This window comes from Mytilus galloprovincialis, chromosome 10 (genome assembly GCF_965363235.1).
Source record: "Mytilus galloprovincialis chromosome 10, xbMytGall1.hap1.1, whole genome shotgun sequence".
Taxonomy (NCBI): Eukaryota; Metazoa; Mollusca; class Bivalvia; order Mytilida; family Mytilidae; genus Mytilus; species Mytilus galloprovincialis.
Genome location: NC_134847.1, coordinates 63492388 through 63513690, shown reverse-complemented (window position 1 = coordinate 63513690; position 21303 = coordinate 63492388). Strand labels below are relative to the sequence as shown.

General features: G+C 31.1%; 1 protein-coding gene across 1 annotated transcript; it reads left to right on the top strand.

Moving 5' to 3' along the window:
* The first annotated feature begins 1464 nt into the window (after window positions 1–1464).
* LOC143048089 (tryptophan 5-hydroxylase 1-like) lies at window positions 1465–19983 on the top strand. Its single transcript, XM_076221536.1, has 13 exons — window positions 1465–2078; window positions 5487–5603; window positions 7937–8141; window positions 8748–8854; window positions 12377–12444; window positions 14204–14254; window positions 14873–14971; window positions 15398–15444; window positions 15651–15786; window positions 16387–16513; window positions 16765–16860; window positions 17238–17371; window positions 19422–19983. Exons 1-13 carry the CDS (start codon window positions 1776–1778, stop codon window positions 19663–19665), a joined length of 1734 nt encoding a protein of 577 aa, XP_076077651.1. The 5' UTR covers window positions 1465–1775; the 3' UTR covers window positions 19666–19983.
* Window positions 19984–21303: the final 1320 nt, after the last annotated feature.

The window sequence follows — 21303 nt, the reverse complement described above, 5'->3', positions numbered from 1 at the left end:
AAATTAATTTAATTATTAGATCTAAATTTTTCCCAATACAAATATTTAAAAAAAAATATGTCACTTACCGGTACTGTATTTAAGACTTGAATGCTTCTTTTTCTAGGGTGTAAAAGCGTTGACCGAAGTACATTTTGTATGAAGCGCGGAAGCGCTTCATTCTAAAAATGTGCGCAAGGTCAACGCTTTTACAACCCTATGAAGTTACAAAAAGAAGCATTCAATACTTATAATTACATTTTTTAGCTATGATCAGAAAAACACGAATTTTATATTTTTTGTATTTAATTCACCTGTGAACTTTATTTTGGGACCACGTGTTATCATGAATGATAAGTTTTATTGAGTAATGCAATTGCTTAAGGAATAACACGTGATGTGCAGTTAGCCAATCAGAATAAAGTATTATAATGAAACATACATCTAATGTAATTATATAATGATTCTTTTAACAGTATCCATAGGCGGATCCAGGGGGGCCTGGGGGCCCGTCCCCCCCCCCTTTCGTGGGAAAAATTTGGTTGATTATATAGGGAATCATTGAAGCATGACTGGAGTGGGCCCCCCTTAGGTCAGTCAGCGCCCCCCCCCCCCTTTAGGATTAGTTCTGGATCCGCCACTGGTATCTCATTATTCCTAATAGACTGGCACATTCATACGTAACGGTCTTTTTTTATTTAACCTTATGCTATTTTACAAATAATGTTAATGTACATTAAGTTTTATCTAAGTTGTTTTTTGCAAGACTTTTTAATAAGATATTTAATCTATTGTCTACAATATTTATATTTTTTGTTGTTTTAATTATTATTTCTGTTGTTTTATGTTGTCACACAGTGCTATAATTGTTCCTGTTTACAATACTTTTAATTTCGCTTCTGTTCTTGGTTGTTGTCCTTTCAAAATGTTTAATCTAATTGAACCAATCAAAGCTAATAATATACCAATAATTTGAATATCTTGTACCTGATTTGCATAGAATTATAATTTCGTCTTATTGTAAAATAGTTCTTCACGTTATCTTTTCTAACTGCTTAACATTTAATATGGAATTATGGAAGTTTGTTTTTTTGTTTTTTGTTTTTTTACAATAGTGCGAACATGAGTTTATTTTGGTTTTAAAAGACTGTGACATGCGACGAGAGTTGTTTCACACTAGATTTCCTAATAAAGTGTTAGGAGAGGCCAATCCGCTAATTATACAATAAAAAAAGTGTAATAATTGTAATAATTTATCGTACTCATGTTATTACCTGAAAGTAGAAAACGATTTAATAATGACAAAAATCACGTTAACAATATTAAACGGTTTGTATTTTTTTATATACAGATTTGATGTCTGTGATAAACAAAACAGTAAATATCTATTTTTCATTTACACTTTCTTTGTATGATAAAATAAGTGTGCAATAAATAAAAGAAGCTTGACAGATGATAGTACAACTATACCTAAATACTCATACAATAATGTGGGTTTGACATAATACTCAAAAACCTTCCTACACAAGTAAAATGATAATTAATTCGTCGTTTCACAATGTATTGAACCACTCTACATATAAATAGAAACATTCAACTGTAACTAAATAGATGCCTATTTGAGGAGACGCTGGCCAATTCTATATCTAATTCAAAATTTGACTTGCAAATCAAACTATTCCGAAAAGACTAAGCTCCTCAATTTGGAAACCAGACGGACTGTCTTACATTTTAACTGCTCGAAATAATTTCATGAATTAACGTTGAAATCTCAAAAACCAAAACTGGGTAATTGTATGGAAGCTTATAAGGCCGCATTGAAAAATTCAGCATTTTGCGGCCCAGAAGTGATGCAAAACGGAATAGAGAAAAAGGAAGTTGGAAAAATAGAACATGTTGGTAAAAATGATCAGTTTGTGAAAGTCGACCATGTTGTGAAGCCAGAACATGTAAAAGTTGACCAATTTGTGAAGCCCGAAAATGTGAAAGCTGACGAAGTTGTTAAGCGAAATCAATTTGCAAAAGTGGAAAATTTCAGGAGGAAAAGGCGATGCAAAAGTATATCTGCACAATCTATTAATGAAATTTCTGATCTTGAGGTAAGTCGTTTTTTAATGATAACATTTGCTTACTGGATTTAGATAAACTTGAAGGTTTAATCTGAAGGTATAATGGTCAAACTTAACAGTGTCAGCTGAAGTAATTTAAATACTTCGCCTAATTAAAAATCTTTTAAATAATGAGGGGAAAACGAAAATGATCTTGTCTTTTTACAGTTCAAAGTAAAAAAAAAAGTATCAAAATATCGGACATCTAAGCGCTGAATTAAGACACATTTAGCGCCAGATTTTAACCCTTCATAGCGAGAGAATTTTTTTTTTTGTACTTTGAAACTGCTGTTACACCACTGTCCCAGGTTATAATAGATAGAGCGTACAACAACATATTTAACTCCACCACATTCTTTTATATGTGTCTGATTCATGTAAGGAGACTGTAATTCAGTGGTCGTCGTTGGTTGATGTCTGCCATATTTGCTGTTTGTTTGTTGTTTTAGCAGAAATTAGGCTGTTGATGTTTTCTTGAATTGTCTTACATTTTGTCATGCTTGAGCCCTTCATGGATTACTATGAGTTTTGTTTATTGTTGAATAAGCCATACGTTAACTGAAACATCTTAAGTCTTTATAGATAGTTGTCTAAATGGAAATTTTTGCATATTTCCATTTTTTGTTTTGTTAGATAGTGTTATGATAAATTTTGTGTTGTCAGAACAGCACCTTAGTATTTCATATTCAGTAAAATAAATCACGAATATTGTGTACCTGACCACTATGCACATTAAAACCAATGGTCGTATAGGTTTCAGTCCGTTTCTTTTATTTGCATATCAAATATAAGCATCTTTTAGCTCTAAAAATATTTACCGAAATTTTAAAGTTATTTCTTGGCATTTCCATTTATTTTACGTCATATATTGTACTTTTTGTTTGTTTGTTTATTTCAACAACATTTGTTTCTATGTTGAACCAAGCATAAAGAAACACTAAATGTTTAGTTGAAGTTACATGTATAAATATGTATAACAAGTATTATTCAACTCGGTGAGGTTTCGCTTTTGTATTCATTCATTTTTTTGTTAAAACGCAAACTCGTTAAATGATATATAGTATTCTCATTGTTGAAGGTCGTACAGTTTCATGAAGTTGCTCGCATCCCCTTCATTTGAACAGTGGTATCAGTGGCAATCATATCACATCTCTTTATTTTCATTACATTCAGTGTTTTTTGTATAAGTTTCGGCGAATAATCAAAAGCCCATTTTGCCCCAAAGTTTATTAAAAATATCAAAATCTTTTGATTGACCGAATGTTTGATTTATGAAAATTTAGAATTTAAGTTTTATTTTCTCTTTTCTAATGTTTAAAAGGTGATTTTATTCATTTAGTCGTCAAAAGTTTACAGAATAAGTCAAAAGTGGAACCCTTTATCACGCAATTACCAGTTGAGCTTCTACCAAAATGCACTTTTTTTTTTTAAACCCACCTGATTGTCAATGATGTTGTTCTTTATTTCAAAACAACAGTCACGTTGCTTTAAATGTTACAGTACATGGTTGTAGAATAGAATTAACTATTAACAACGAAAATTTTGTAAACTCGAATTGGTGTAAAACATTTGATAATGCAAGTAATTTTGTATATAAATTTTAATTGTATATCTATTTTTGAAAGCTAATTCGATCAATGTTATATTTAAAAAAAAAGCAATGATGGCGTTTATATAAATGTAGCCCTTAACACGTCTATTGTAAAGTGGTCATTTACTATTATTACGTTGAATTAGCAAAAGCAACGAAGCTGTATTGTCCAACATGGTGTGCATATGGCAGGGAATTAAATGCAATTATGTGTATCAGTCAATTCCTTATAATGAATTAATAACTCTTTTGACTGCATTCTCTCTGGTTGATTTATAATCAAAATGAAAGAATATGAAATGAGACAATGAGATAGAATATAATTGATAAAACACATAGTCATGACAAGGTCTTCAACAGAAACACGATGAACATTCTGTGTATAGATGTAAGAGGACACAGATGTAAGAATAAAACACAGCCAAAAAAAAAAACCTTTGACAACTATGAACAGAAAAACACCGTTGAAAGTGCTAATTAGCATCTTATTTTTAAGGTAGCAAGAATTTGATGTGCTTACGAGAGATATTTAACGATTTTTAAATGTACTTTGTATCTTCTGAATTTTTAGGTGTCTTGTCTTAGCCCATGTATATGGTTTATTGAAATTAAAGATATATAGAAGAAGTAGTCCTAATTTGTTTTGTAAATGTCTTGTGTGGTTCGGAAAATTATTGAAATGTTCAGTTTTTTTATGAATCCCAACAGCAGCCATTGAAATGCAATGCACACATAGAGATAATCAAGTAGCTTTTAATGCCTAAGACACCTAACCTTGGCATAACTTTAACAAGGTCTGCTCGATTTCAAGGTTTGAAAATGAAATTCATATTTTAAACAGAATTAAAACATGTACGTGTGAACTGTAAAATTTTAACTATGAATGTGTCGATAAAATTGCATGTTCTGATCTAGTTGAGATTGCATTTGATATTTTTGAAAGATTTTTGTCGTTCAACAAGATATTATAAAATGAGATACATATTTGGACGTTATATCGACATATTTCATAATCAACGATTTTTTCATCTGCGTCTGCAAAAAGAATGTTCACAAATCCACCTATTTATATGCAAATGAAATGGCGCCATAATTCAGATAGCATCAAAGATTGTCTGTAAATTAGGAGATTTGTAATTATTGATTTGGGTCACCTAAGGTCGACAATGGTATTCAAATTGCAATACATAATATTATACACAAAACTGAATTTTACATTAGGCTTGAAAACTCCCACACGCAAAGATATTTATGTTTAAAAGTTTTCCTTAAAACGAATCATCATCATTTGATGCCTTTTTCAATGTCTTTGTGTCATTTAAATCTTTCTAATATTGTTTTTACATACATAAGCTGATCTGTTAATAGTTAATTTTACAAACAGATACAACTAACACGTATCTGTGTTGGTAAAATATTCCAAGGTGACCAATCATCTTACATTTTATTAGACTACCATTCCTATCTACAGCTTTGATTTCGTTTAACCATTCAAGTTATGTAACTTTTGGAATCTAAGATTGAAGATCTTTTCATTGTTTTTTTGTTGTTAACAAATACCATATTGTGCTAGAATGCTATTTGTCAACGATTGTATTGGTATACAATGTACTTAAGGTTTCCGTTCCTGCATAGATGTAGGCCTGTACTCTGGATTTGATATGTATTATGTATGTTCGACACGATTAACAGCTTGTAAACTGCTATTCAATACACATTTATCCAACTCGATTGTTACTTTACAATCCTGTTAACATCTTCTTGTGTTTCTTGTACTCTCAACTTCTTTATTTATCATTCTATAAAAGCATTTGGATGATATTGATGGCATCTACAGCCCATCAGGATTAGGCAAAACAACATCGATAGTATTCAGTCTTAAAGATCAAGTGGGATGTCTGGCGAACGCACTCAAGATTTTTCAGGTATTTATTTATGTTCACTTTTGAATTTTTTTCTTTCGGTTTTCCTTAAATTTTAGTAGTTCTTAACAAAACAATCATACTTTTATTCGCTTATAACAATCATGTCGGACACATTATATAAATTATGGCACTTCGTCAAATACCAAGTCAACAATTAACAAGGCATGACAAACTGAAACGTTGTCAGTTAATTCAATAAGTTTGTAAAAGAGGAAAACCGTTAACAAACGGAAATCTATAAAGATAATTACAATTGTACCAAAATGATATCTAAAGGTGAAAAGCATGTTAGCAGGTTGTATGTATTCCTATGGGCACCAATTGTGCACCTTTAATTGCATACTTGTTCTTGTGTTGTTATGAATACATTGTAATAATTTAATAATTTATGACCAAATTCAGAAAAGATCCGTCTGAAGACATTTACATAAAAGTTTTTAAAAATTCCCGTTTTTTTTATAATAGTTTGCTTTAAATAATCCATAGCTTTCTATAAAATTGAGAATGGAAATGAGGTGTTTATATATCACAATTCGATCGATTGAATATGCCAATGTCTTTAAAGACATTTATTTATTTAAATGAACGTTATTTATGTGTACTAGTAACTAGTAAATTATTAAGTCGGTGATTTCGTTACTACAAATTAGATAAATCTTTTAAGAAGTTATTTAAAAAAAATACAAAGATCTGATTAGGCAGTTTGGTTGTGTCTGTATAATTCTTATTAAAAACGGGATTGCACATCCTAATTTTTAAGTTGACGTTGCTTATAGAGCCTGTAAATTTAGATGCGATCATGTTATGTCAAATAATATAAAAATCATTAAATATTGTTTCATCGTTAGTCAAACTGATTCTATCTTTGATAAAAGAAAAAAAATACTAAATATACAGCTATACATGTACAGTTGTGAATACCTATGACGCTACATGCTGCCGATTCTGTTATTATTTTGTCATTGTAGAAAGTCATGCATATTTTCATACTGTTTATCACTTCTTTACGCTAAATTCGTTGGACGTGTGATTGATATTTTAATATAAGAGAACACGATTTTTGTATTAGTTGTTATTTGCTCTGAACTATATTTCAGTAACTTCGACTACTCTTATATCGGTGCTTTAATTGTGTATTTTTTTTTATGTTAGTTGTTTTTTATGCTTCGTACCCGTCTATTGAGAAAAGCAATTTGCAACTGATTTTTACATGTTTTTTTTTACATTGGAATGTCGCAAGCTAGGTGGGAGGGTTACCAACATGTTTAACCCCGATACATTCTGTATGTGTCCGTCTCAAGCAAGGAGTTTGTAATGTAGTGGCGATGTCAGTTTATTTTCGACAAATGAGTTTGAATATCACTTTGCTATTTTTCGCCTCTCTTTTACATACTAGTAGTGGATTCGGTGTTGCGTAGTGCAGGTTTTCTCACTTCTGATACTACGTAATTGTCATAGAAACTGTACGTAATATCATCAGTTGGTACTCGGTGTAAATTGAATCAATCGTGTTGCTAAAAATATGTAATTTTACAGTTTACAAAGTGGACACAAAACTGCGTTGTCACCAACACTTATATAAATTTGAAGTATTTTCTCAATGTGGTACCTTTCAGCTTTTGTTCCTATATTTCTTGAATTGGTTGTGTTAAGTAATCTTCCTCGATATATTTATATAGTTGCATTACAAATATCTTTATAAATATGCTAAAATCAACTTCAATTTTTTCATTTATTGCATAAAAAGTCACTTAATTCTCTTCTAGAAAAGTGTGTTTAAATGGAACATAACTATGACCTGAGAGATATTTGGCTAATACACAATTATGCAATTTTTCAAGGCCGATTAATGTACTTTTCCTCTGAAATGCCACCTGCCTTGTCTGTTGTCATGATGATCTGTAGGTCTTTATGTATAAAGGTCATGTATACAATCGTCTTTCTTACTTTTTTACAAACTGTGACGTCTTAATATTCTTTGAATGATGATACTATCATACCATTGTTTGTCTTGTGGATTAAACACTGTAAGTTAAATTCTTTTCATTTTAATTTGTTTTCACCATTATCTTTCTATCATATTTTTTTTGTTAATTGATATATTGCAATGGTGCTAGAGCACAGCCAATAGAATGTGTGAAATATTGATTAGTGAGAGTATTGACATATTTGGCATTCTTAAAAACTTTAGTAGTGGTAAAAAAAATGTGGTATTGAAACAAACCAACAAAATGAATCTATAAGTCAACAATTTGTTTTTGACATAAGTTTTTCTATATTGTAACTGTCGTTTTTGCCTCTGTAGTGATGAATCCCTAATTGAAATGTTTCAGGAACACCATATCAATGTTGTTCGTATAGAATCCAGGAGGTCAAGGCGTTGTGATTCTATGTATGATATTTATATGGATATAGAGACGGATAACATCCGACTGGAAGAATTAATCAAGCGACTTAAGAAAGAGGTCAACAGTATATCATACAACGATCTTCCTATACCGCCATCACCGGCTACCGCTTCACGTATTACTTATTTAGGTAAGTAGCAAAATAGGTGTCTTCACTGTAGGCATTTTCTCTTTTCTTTTTACACAATCCTAATTTTTTGAACTGGTTTTTGGCTGTTAAGATGCTTATCATTTGGAATTAACAAAAGGGATTTTTTCCGAGCTCGAAAATGTGTCATTCAATCAGATGCGTCAAAAAATAATATGTCACAGTCACACTGTTCATTTATAGTGTGGTCACACTTCTGGAATGAAACATAAGTATTGGTGCCATCAAAGCATATATAAATCACTCCCGGGCAAATGAGTTCACGTTTACTTGCTAGGCTTGTTTTTCAATACTTGTTCTCATTGGTTGTTGTTTGTGTGTTTGTGTTTTTATCTTCCTTTAACTTTTGTTTAATCATCTTTGGCTTCTGACCGTTTGATACAATTTAAACCATCACAGCAAGTATAAACCGACTTCCGGTGCAAATAATTTCACGTACGCGCATTTTATGGCTAGGCCTGTTTCTCAATACTTGTTCTTATTGATAAATGTTTGCGTGTTCTGTGTGTTTTATCTTAACTTTATTTTTGTTTTATCATCTCTGGGTTCTGACTGTTTCTCAAATGATTGTCTCCCTTTTATTTTCAGACGATGAACTACAGAATATACCGTGGTTTCCTAGAAAAGTATCAGACCTAGATAAGTCTGCGAATAGAGTATTGATGTACGGATCAGAGCTTGATGCTGATCATCCGGTATGTTTTTTTATTTATCATCTACAAGACACTTGAGACCAAAAATAAGTTTGTGAACCGCAGTATACAGGCGGAAACCCAGTTGAAATAGAACAAAAGAATCGAAGCTCTTTGTTAGAGAAGGCGATAAATGCTTACTGTAATGTTTACTATAGTAACAAAAACTTTAAAAGTTAATAGAAACAAATAAAATGACAATTTTCTTCTCAATTACGAAGTGTTCTATTTTAAAAACACCATTTGCATAAGGTTTCAATTTATCTATTACATAGTTAAGCAGAATAATTAGATATCAAGTCAACGACATGGGTATCTATCAAGTTGGATGTAGAAAATGCATAACCTCCGATTTTTTTTAAAAAAAATGACCACGGACGGAGAACATATCAATCTATTATTTCAGTAATTTTCGTGTCTGCCCTTCCATTATGTGACTCAAGAAAAAATTCTAAAAAATGGGTAACAATTGTAACGAAAAGAGAAAATCGAGTGCACCTTTTTATGTTAGGGCGTGTTTGAGTTAAAATATTTTGTCATGAAAACATACAAAGCAAGAATATTTGACACATCATCTCGCTTCAGATTCTATCATTTTTATATATCAAAGCTACAGATTGACTTTATAACATAAAAACATCACAGTACTAAAAGATGAAATATATGGGTCATGTGAAATACCTATCTAATGAATCATAAAAACAGAGTAGGTGTGTTCGAATAGCTATTTTTTTTACTAAAAGTACTTGACGACAGTCTTTCAAGTTGGACGATGAAAATGCATATCTTCGAAAAATAATATTTTTTTGTGTGTGATAACTAAGGTTTATAGTCTTCAACCACTGAAAAAATCTAGTCTGCCCTCCTCGAAATATTTAATTAGAAATTTTTTAAATGTTTATGAATTTTCAAAAATTCCACCTGACAACCGATTAGACACTAGTTTTAAGTTGAATCAATGCAGCAAGATCATTAACTGATGCTCATTAGCTAGTAGATAGATTTGTCTTTTAAAATACAACTGACATATAAGGATCGTAATGGTGCTATGCGGATAAATTTATCGGTTTTCAACAGCAAAATTGGCAGCGCGTCATCCCTACAATGGCTTCCATTTCTACGATTGTGAAAATTAACTGGCGTAATGGGGAGATAATTTTTACGAAGTAGAATCCTGACTGTATAGATGTCAGTATAGTTACTTTTGATAATCCAACTCTTCATAAGAATATAAGTACCGGTATTCAGACAAACCTATCGACATAATTTTGAATACGAATAAACAAATAGTTTTTTTTCGATTATAACATATCAGTCAGGATTCTACTTCGTCAAAATTATCATTTTCACAATCGTAGAAATGGAAGCCATTGTAGGGATGACGCGCTACCAATTTTGCTCTTGGAAACCGATAAATTTATCCACATTGCACCATTACGATCCTTATATGTCAGTTGTATTTTAAAAGACAAATGTATCTACTAGCTAATGAGCATCAGTTAATGATCTTGTCTGCATTGATTCAACTTAAAACTATTGTCTGATCGGTTGTCAGGTGGAATTTTCGAAAATTCATAAACATTTAAAAAAATTCTAATTAAATATTTGGTGGAAGGGCAGACTAGATTTTTTGAGTGGTTGAAGACTATAAACCCTAGTTATCACACACACAAAATTACAATTTTTCGAAGATATGCATTTTTATCATCCAACTTGAAAGACTGTCGTCAAGTACTTTCAGTAAAAAAAATAGTTATTCGAACCCACTTCTCTGTTTTTGTGATTCATTAGATAGGTATTTCACTTGACCCATATATTGCATCTTTTAGTACTGTGATTTTTTTTATGTTATAAAGTCAACCTGTAGCTTTGATATATAAAAATGATAGAATCTGAAGCGAGACGATGTATGAAATATTCTTGATTTGTACGATATCAAGACAAAATATTCAACTCAAATACGCCCTAACATAAAAAGGTGCACTCGATTTTTTTCCTTTCGATACTATTGTTACTCATTTTTTTGGATTTTTTTCTTGAGTCACATAATGGAAGGGCAGACACAAAAATTACTGAACTGATAGATTGATATGTTTTCCGTCCGTGGTAATTTTTTTTTTAAATCGGACGTTATGCAATTTTTTTCATCCAACTTGAAAGATACCCATGTCGTCGACTTGATATCTAATTGTTCTGCTTAACTATGTACTAGATAAATTGAAAAATTATGCAAATGGTGTTTTTAAAATAAAACACTTCGTAATTGAGAAGAAAATTGTAATTTTGTTTGTTTCTATTAACTTTTAAAATTTTTGTCACTATAGTAAACATTACAGTACACATTTATCGCCTTCTCTAACAAAGAGCTTCGATTCTTTTGTTCTATTTCAACCGGGTTTCCGACTGATATGATCTGATAAGCAAACAATTATTCTAATGTATGCGTAAACAAATATGAAAAGTTTTGCGGTAATTTTCGCAAATTTTTAGATGACCGTATGTAATTGTGCAAGTTTGACATAATAGGAACTAACTGGTAAGAAAGACGTTCTATAATTATTTTTTCTTAAATACAACAATATCAGTTGATGATAATAAATGGATTGATTTTGATATAATTGATATTTTCTTTCAGCAATATTACGGTAATCGTTTCTTTTTTTTCAGATTTAAAAAAGTTACAATCTGAATTAAAGGGGTGCTTATCAACTATTTCATTGAGTCCCATAAATGATAGACCCTTTCGTTTCTAGGTATCGTGTGCCATCTGCCCGATTCAGTGGGCAAACGATGACATTATAAAAAAAATACATTAGATATGAGGGTATTATAGCTAATGAACGCCACAAAACAAAACTGATTCTTAAATATTTTATAACGAATTCTTTTACAAACAAACAAACATTGTATTGATCAGATTGCCTGGAAATAGAGATGCCAAAACAAAACATCGATATTAATACGTAAAAGTGAAATTATATCGTAAAGAAAGACCAATATTTTTAGGACAAAAATTGACATTCGGCAGTCTCAGTCTAATTTATAAATAGAATGAGTACACGTGTTAAGATACTGCAATCTATATATGGTTATTTTGTGCTTTACGGTTCTTCAGAGTACAACGTAAATCTAGCCAATCTTTGTATTTCACACACACTTAATTTGTGTTAATATTGTAAAAATATCTTTTAATTTAAAAATGTGTTATAAAGTCTTCACGTCATGTAGTTATCACGTATTCATGAATAAATATTTCAAAAAGGCGACACCATTAATATACAAATTACCACATTGAAAGGGGTGAAAAGTTCAGATATTTCAAATCCATCTGACATACTTTTGTTATTTTTGTATGTCTTTCCTTATCAATATCACTGACTTTATCTATGTATTTTTTTAATTGTCATTTATTTATTTCTGTCCATTTGTATTGTTAGATATGGCTTATGGTAAAAGTAAATACTTGTTTTTATATATCATGTCTTTGTTGTAAATATATATTGAAACGAAGTTTTAACTTTTCAGGGATTCAAAGACAAGGTTTATAGATTAAGGAGAAAAATATTTGCAGATATTGCTTTCAAGTACAAATAGTAAGTTTAAGTACTAAAAAGATATTGAGTTATGCTATTGGTGCTATTTCTATGATAGTCTTTTGACTTGCAAGAAAAATACCGATTCCATCAGAGTGAACACCTGCTCGTTGTAAGGAATAGACTTCTTCCATATAGAGTTACCTATCTGGTGTTCAACAGGATGTCAGCTTAAGTACACAAATGTATTCAAGTTGACTTTCTTGACCGAACTATCTTGTTTTAATTAAAGCCAAAGAAATATGGTATCAAAGAAAAAAACATACTCAACACAATCTTTTTAAAATATAGAACTCGGATTTCGTTATACTACATTCAAAATCCGAGTTCTACATTTTAAATAAATTAACTCTGCACAAAAGTCTAAAAATCTGTGCCTAATTTATTTGCGAATTTTTTTTTTATTATTTAAATTAGGATTTAAAACAAACTATCCTTGAAATATGAAATTTTGCCTTCTGATAACGTCTTCGGTCTTATTAGATTCACATTTATTTAGATCGTTTTAGATACAACTTTTTTATTTCCCTAGCATTTTATTCTAAGTGATCAAGATAACGGTTATCCACTAATATTAGATTGTTTTACTTTTCCAAGAGAGCTCGTGAAACGTTGTTGATAGACGTATGATTTTTTACACAATAGAAGATTCACCATGTGAGCCTTATCAAACCCTTATAGCTTTACTGCTTTTGTGTGATATAAATGCATTGTAATATCTGGATGCAAAAAGGCTGCTTAATTAAACCTTCTAGAACCAATTATTTCTGCTTTTGTGTGATATAAATGCATTGTATTATCTGGATGCAAAAAGGCTCCTTGATTAAACCTTCTAGAACCACCTATTCTTTTATCTTTATGGAATGAAATCAAACTGTAGATGTTTATGTGACAATCAGGACGTAAAATTGGCCTTGGGGGAGTAATTTCATTTTCCACCTCGATTACCTTTTAAGGTAAAAACAAATTGACGTGCCTTGATTCATTAACGTCATATCGGGAGGGATAACTATAAAATATGTATACAATTTTCTAACGTGAAATCAAAGAAATTATTTCGACATATAGAACTTCGGTAGTGCCATAAAAGGATAATTTGTTGTGATTGTATCCTAACTCATGAATAGTTATTGCTGATCAGTTAATGTCGTAGACCTTTTGTTTTATCTCGGTATCATTCTTGGCAAATCCGTCGAAATATTACTGGTATTATCTTATTTGTGAGAAAGGTCGATGCTGATTTAGCGATTGTCGCCTAATTGTGATGAATGCATTGTATAAAATATGTTTGAGTGTTAAAACCATCAGTTTTAGCGTTGGTATAAGTAACAAATGGAAAAATTAAGCTATACCAATAAATAATGGTAATACAACTTTGATACTTTTCATGGTTTGTAATGGCAGAAGAAATTATTATTTTTCCCATGACAAATGTTTTTAATTTTTATCAAACAGTCAAAACGGCAATGTATTTACAATATTTTAACGTTGATTTTTGATAAATTGATAGGGAAACAGCAGTTTTTAAGAGTACATAAAGTAAGCCTCAAGTAATCTAGAAAGTTTTAAAGCCAATTTTCAGCTAATAAATAAATTTTGTTGACTTATGTTATTTCTCTTAACATACATAGCGTTTATTGAGAATGAGTGACATGCGAAATTACTGTTCGGTACTAAATACATTATAATAATGAAGAGGTAGTTCGTATATTTTTTGTCATATTACAATAAAATAATAACTTTCCTTATCTTTCTACAGTGGAGAACCTATACCTAGAATTGACTATACTGAAGAAGAGATTAAAACATGGTTAGTACAAATACTATAAAAAGTTTATAACATTTAAGAAAAATAAGATTGGAGTTAAACAGATCTCAACAAAGTGTTCACCGATATGATATATGTCGAATCATTGCTGAAACTTAAATATGTCTTATACAACTTATACACCTCAAAATCGTATGAGTATTAACTTTTAAAAATTACCGATCTTTACTAAACGGTACCATATTTCTGCAAAAATTCTCATTTTAACAATAAATGTACTCAGTGGTGCTATAGAGGTAAAAGTTTACAAAAGTTGAAAGCTGAAATAAAAAATACAAAACATAACGGCAAAATCCAGACAAGGAATTGAGCTACCCATGAGGGAGATTCGTTCAATTATTTAAAATTATTTTTAAAACCTTTTAACTGCATCTTTCAATCAAACTATTATACTCGTATTTTCATGCCAATGCCGAAGTGGTTAACGGGAGACAAAATTACTTTTATAACATGAACTAGTTATTCATGCATGGTTACATATATTGAGAAAAAGTATCAGACTACTTTGATGTGCACAGCTTGTTTATTAATTAAAGCTATTCATTGCATGCTCTTTTTTAAATATCATTTTTACTTAACATTGTAACGGTAATATTGTAGGGGAACTGTTTTCACGGAGCTGATGAAGCTGTATCCTTCACACGCATGTCGAGAATATTTAAGAAATATTCCTCAGCTAACAGAATTTTGTGGATATAGGTATGTTATAGAAGAAAAACTTAAATGAACGAGTCACAATTTTGGTGGTAACCAAATGTTAATTGTAATAAAATTGCCTCATTGGCAACTAGGATTATTAAATTACTTTTGACATCATACAACACTTTCACCTGTATTAAATTTAACGACACAAAAGATTATTCCGTCTTTCATATTGTGATCTTTCCATTTCTATGTCACTTGTCTTGTAAGTTTGATTTTCAATTTGACATCGTCAATCTCTCTTTGTAAGTATGGTATCGACATTACCTTTTGTGACGTCAGAGTTTACGGGAGCGTCTGAGTTATCCAAGTAGTAAGCGGACAATTAGCGGAAAGTTGTATTGATAAATGGCTATGACAATTTAAAGTTTATATATATATATATACGTTTTATGATTAATCTTATAAAACTATTTCTTACAGGAAAGATAATGTACCACAACTGGAGGATGTGTCGGAATTTTTAAAAGGTATGTTCTTTTTTTTCAATCTAACATGTAGTTCATACCTAAAGTTCTAAGTCCAATAGGTAAATTGAAAAAAAAGAAACTTTGTAAATAAATGAATAACATCAGTTTCACTCTTTAGCTTATTAGAAATTGAAATGTTCAGATTCTCGAATGGTTTCTGATTCCTTTATAGTGTTAGCTTTATACTGATTAATTACTACTTTCAGAGAAAACAGGATTTCAGCTTCGCCCAGTTGCTGGTTACCTAACATCACGTGATTTCCTTGCTGGTTTGGCTTTCCGAGTGTTTCATTGTACACAGTATATAAGACATAGTTCTGATCCCTTATATACACCAGAACCGTATGTATTTTACTTGTAATTTTACGATATACAATATGATTTTCGTGCTTCATGAGACGTGTTTTCTGTTCCTTTGGCGGGTTGTTGTCTCTTTGACACATTCTCCATATAAATTCTTAATTTTATTTCTTAAAAGCCTACATTAGGTGTGACTAAATTCTGAAAAACTTCAAAAGTTTGAAACCTCCAAACAAAATGTGTCGTAACATAACCAAATGCATTTTTTTTTTTATCTTTTGGAGCTTATAGCTGACAATTTTCAAAACAGAACCACAAGCTATAACCCTTCATTTAATATCTAATGTTTTAAATTCACAAGTCATTCCATCGTTCAACATCAAATTTTCGATGAAAATTGCATTTGATGGTTGTTTTAATTGTATATAAAAATGTGTTATTATAGTATAATTGTAAACGAGACTTTGTTATTTATTTTCGTAAACAGCGAAGTCCCAAACGTATTAAGACAGAACATGATAAGCGCTACTATAACCGTGAACTAAATTTATTATCATAATTTTAATAATGACTCAATATAAGCCAGTAAATATTTGCATATTAGCTGTTTGTGACTGTCTAACATATATTTGCGTGTTGTAGTGATTGTTGCCACGAATTACTTGGACACATGCCACTATTAGCTGATCCGAGCTTTGCACAGTTCTCACAAGAATTAGGGCTAGCATCACTTGGTGCCAGTGATGAGGCAGTACAGAAATTAGCTACAGTAAGTTGCCATAATAGCTATTTGTGATAAAAAAAAACCAACAAGGCCAAAACATTTTTGGACAATTTGGTCTAATATATAAAAAAAATTGATATCTATCGTGAAAAAAACGAGAGATTTGTAATTTTTGGGCGATCAATGCTGGCGTACGACTCTACATAAACCAAGGATCTGCCACTGATACTTGTATTTTTGTATATCTTCATGTACGTCTGTTTTATGCATTGTTAAGATTATTAATTTTTTTCCAGCTTTACTTCTTTACTGTTGAATTTGGATTATGTAAACAAGACGGACTTATGCGGGTATACGGTGCTGGACTTCTGTCTTCTATTGGAGAACTTAAGGTAAGACTCTAACTTGACTTGACCCGACCGGATTCACTTAGTATGTGTTTATATAACTTCGACTTTTTAATATTTCCATTGTATTTTTTTTACCTGTATTTGTATTTCACCTTAAATCGGTTAACTAATTCTATATGATGCCTGTATGATATTGAATGAACGTTCTTATTAATTATATGTGCTGATTCATGTTTAATTTTAATCATCTCAAACATCTCAACATACTAGAAGTACAAAGACATTGTAATACTAGATTACTGTTTTCTGAACACATCATCAGTGTAACTGTAAAACCATAGTGAACGGTCTTTGAACTGATGCGAATACTCTCTCAATCTTACTTTTCCTGAGTAATATTTCTAACATTATTTTTCAAGCATGCATTAACTGACAAGTCCAAGAAAATACCATTTGAACCAGTTCGAACATCTAAACAGGAATGTCTTATAACCACTTTTCAAGATGTTTACTTTTATACCGAAAGCTTTGAAGAGGCAAAGGACAGAATGAGGTACACCTACATTTCAGTTTATTCAAATTATTAGACATGTATGTTACTATAAAAGAACTTCTTGTTTTGTTTCCTTTTGTGTTTTTTTATTATTGGTTTCAAATGAATGTGACTTTTATAACAATACTGATAATACTTTGGTATCTAATATTCACTGCAACAGGTCTTGTATTACTTATTTTTAGAAGTGTGACACATGAATAGTTGACATTTATTAAAAGATAGAGGGTTTTTGTTTTGTTTTGTTTTTTTTCTTCAGATATTTCAATATTCCATATAAAATATAATGTACTATATTATAAGTGTAAAATATCAGTTTCTGTGCGAAGACAGCGTATATCTCAAATAGCTAGCAAACAGGTAGTCGTACGTTTGGAAAGTCAAATGCTTGAGCATCAAATCATACGACCTAAATAACAGTTTTTTGTATGTGTTTGACTTCACTGCCTTAAGTTTGACTTTTCCACACCGATGAATTAAGGCAACAGTAGTATACCGCTGTTCAAAACGCGTAAATCGATGGGGAAAAAACTAAACCGGGGTAACAAACTAAAACTGAGGGAAACGCATTAACAACGACACAACATTAAAATGTAACACACACAGAAACGAAATAAGCATTAGACAAAATCCGATGAAAATAACAAGTATAACAACAATACCAAATACATGAATTTGGGATAGAAAAGTACCGTAACACGTCTTATAGTAATGTGAATTCACACTCAAATATAAGAGAAAACAAACGACACAACGGAAACAATGAAAACAATGAAACAGTAGATGATTTGTGCACTGCTTGTTATATGTCATTGTTGACTGCCTTTAATAAAGTAAAAGTTCACGTGTCGAAGAAATTCTTGGCAACTAAACACTTCCTAGCTGGTTTGACTTTTTTAATGCGAATCCAGTTATGATTTTCAAAGTAAATAGAGACAAACACGTCAGTCTCGCGCTTATAAAACAAGGTTTAATTCACAATTGTCTATGTAAGAAAATGCCTGTGCCAAGTCAGGAATATGACAGTTATCCATTCGTTTGATGTTTTAGAGATTTTGATTTTGTCTTTTGATTACAAACTTTCAGTTTTGAATATTCCTCGTAGTTCGGTATTTTTGTAATTTTACTTTTTATAGTACATTTTGTACGTTACATAATATTGTTCGTTGACTTTTTAGATACTTCATTAGCTTTTTTTATTTCGGTTTCAATACCTTTTGCAATCTGTTTATGTACATTCAATGAAACGCAAATATGGTGTTCCAATTCATAAGTCTGTATCATTAGTATTAGGTTATACCTGAGACATACACTGTAATATACAATTTATTTGTCTGTGAATTATTAGTCAGGGTTTCGCTTTAGTAATTTTATCAAACTCATAGGAAAAGAAATTATTTTGAAAAACTATTTATGCGTGTTTTGTTGTGTTTTTTTTTTTTTTTGTGAGGCTATAATTATGGTGTTTTAAAAGCGTACATTTGTAATCCTATAAAGACAATTAGCTTGCTATTAAACAAGGAATAATCAACATTTTCTATTTACGAAAATGCCTGTATCAAGTCAGGAATATGACAACTGTTGACCATTAATTTTGTTTGAAGTGTTTTAGCTTTTGATTTTGTAGAGATTTTCCGTTTTTAATTTCCCTCGGTGTCCAGTATTTTTGTGATTTTACTTTTTGGCTATGATTTCCTTGCGGGCATCATTTCTTTGATTATCTTTATCAGTTATGCATTAGCAACCGTGCAGGACCGTAGTCCTTAGTAGTACTTAACGCCCGTCACGAGAAGTTTTGAAAGCCAAAACAACCAAACGTTTCAGGGCATTTTTTCCAAAAGGGCATTAACATCCAAATTCACCAGCTAGCTTTACTGGGGGAATTTTAACTATAGTTATAACCCAATGCATAATTTAATTCAACTTATATTGGGAAGTCAACTTATATCGAGGGAGGGTGTTTGTAAGTCTATTCCTAAAACGCACTTCATTCTCATTAAACTTCAATAACAAACTGTTTATCTAAACGTTTTCTGAATTTCTATTTTAGGCAATATGCTTGTACTATTAAAAGACCATTTGCTGTCCGATATAACCCATACACACAAACTGTTGACGTACTTAACAATACTCGTTGTATTGCCAATGCTGTTAGTGAATTACGTGGCGATTTGTGCATAGTAAGTGATGCACTCAGACGTTTACAACAGATAGAAATAGAGGAAGAGGAAGAATTAGAGGCAGAAAGAGAAGCAGAAACACCGAGAACTCCGAGACAAATCAAATCGAATTAAAAATATTTGAGAATGTCGCGCTATTTATATAAAAAAAGAGTTCCGTTTGGGACATAATATATAGTGAAGAGGTATCATGCAAAAAGATTATTCATCTGTGTATCAACTTAGAACCAATAGTATAGATATTAACTCATTACTCATGCAAACACGCATGTACAATATCTAAGCATTCTATTTTGAAAATAACTAACGATTTAGCCCGAAGGTATGAATTCATAGGTTGTTAAACACTTATTTCATGTTAGATATTTACTTATTATCTGTACTTCATCAATAATGTATTAACATCATTAAAGTTGTGAAGAAACAAGCAAAGTTTTAAGCTTCTCTATGTCCTTTAATAAGTCGTTTAAGAGGGTCAAGCACATTTACGGGGTTTTTTTCTTCCTGTTTTCGATGAAATATTTATTTTTTTGGAGTGAATTTTATTTGACATTTCAGCTTTAAGAAGTGAGCAACTTCAAAAGCAGATGATACAAGTTAGTAAAAAATAAGGGACAGTTAAATATTTTGACTAATACATTTAAAGAGGAGAAGATACAAATGTTTATCAATCCGAGACATGATATCACTCTGACCAATGACCTCGTTGGATTTCACATATCTGGGGCCGATAAATATAGAATAACCATACATTGTCTCGAAATATCAATGTTATTTGTACAAGGCTTAGAAACAGGTAGAAAGCGAGGCATTTCAGCTCTTAAAACTGTTCTAAATTAACTATTTAGAGTCAAAACCATCGATTTTTAATTTGAAGCGGATGACGTTAGATTTCCGCGAACCTGTATGTTTTATTGACGTCATAAATAAAACTCTACGGAAACCCATTGTCAACGTCATAAACAAGGTGATATACGGTCAGTGACTGTATATCACATATGAATATACAGTCAATGCAATTTGACTGCTCAAATAACACAGCTGCAGTATATACCATTGTATTAACGTCATCCAAAGTCAATAATATAAATTCTATTTGAAAATACTGAATCTGGCTTAACTGATCCTTTGTTTTTGAAATTATTTCACATCTAGTGATTGAGCCGAAAGCTAGCAAAAGGATCTGAAACATGTAATTTCAATACAAAATGACTGTCATGACAAAGATAAACCAAAACAACGATCAAAAGACAAACAACAGTATACATAACACAACATAGCAAACTAAAGACTCATCAACACGAACCCAACAACATTGAGGGTGATCTCTTTCCTCGACTAAGACTTGTCACCGACGTTTAAATTACATGAGCAACACGACCGATGCCACATATGCAGCAGGATGTTCTTAACCTTCTATCTAGAGCAAACTGAAACCTAGAATATTTTATCGACATATATGGACAATTTTCAACAGACAATATGTGTTCTTTTTTTACTCAACAGTGCACCTTTTTTATCGGCTTGTTCCATTATATGTTTGAGGCATTCATGGTCTTATAAATGTAAAAAGGAAGCTGGAACTATCATTGAACTTGATGATTATCGATAAAAAGATGATGTCTTCTAGCTGAATCAATCAATCAATGTTCTTCCGACTATGCTGATTGCATCTTTTACATTTAACATACATAACAAAAATATCAAAGATGCAGTCATGTCTGCTTCATATCTTGAGTACCAATTAGAAAT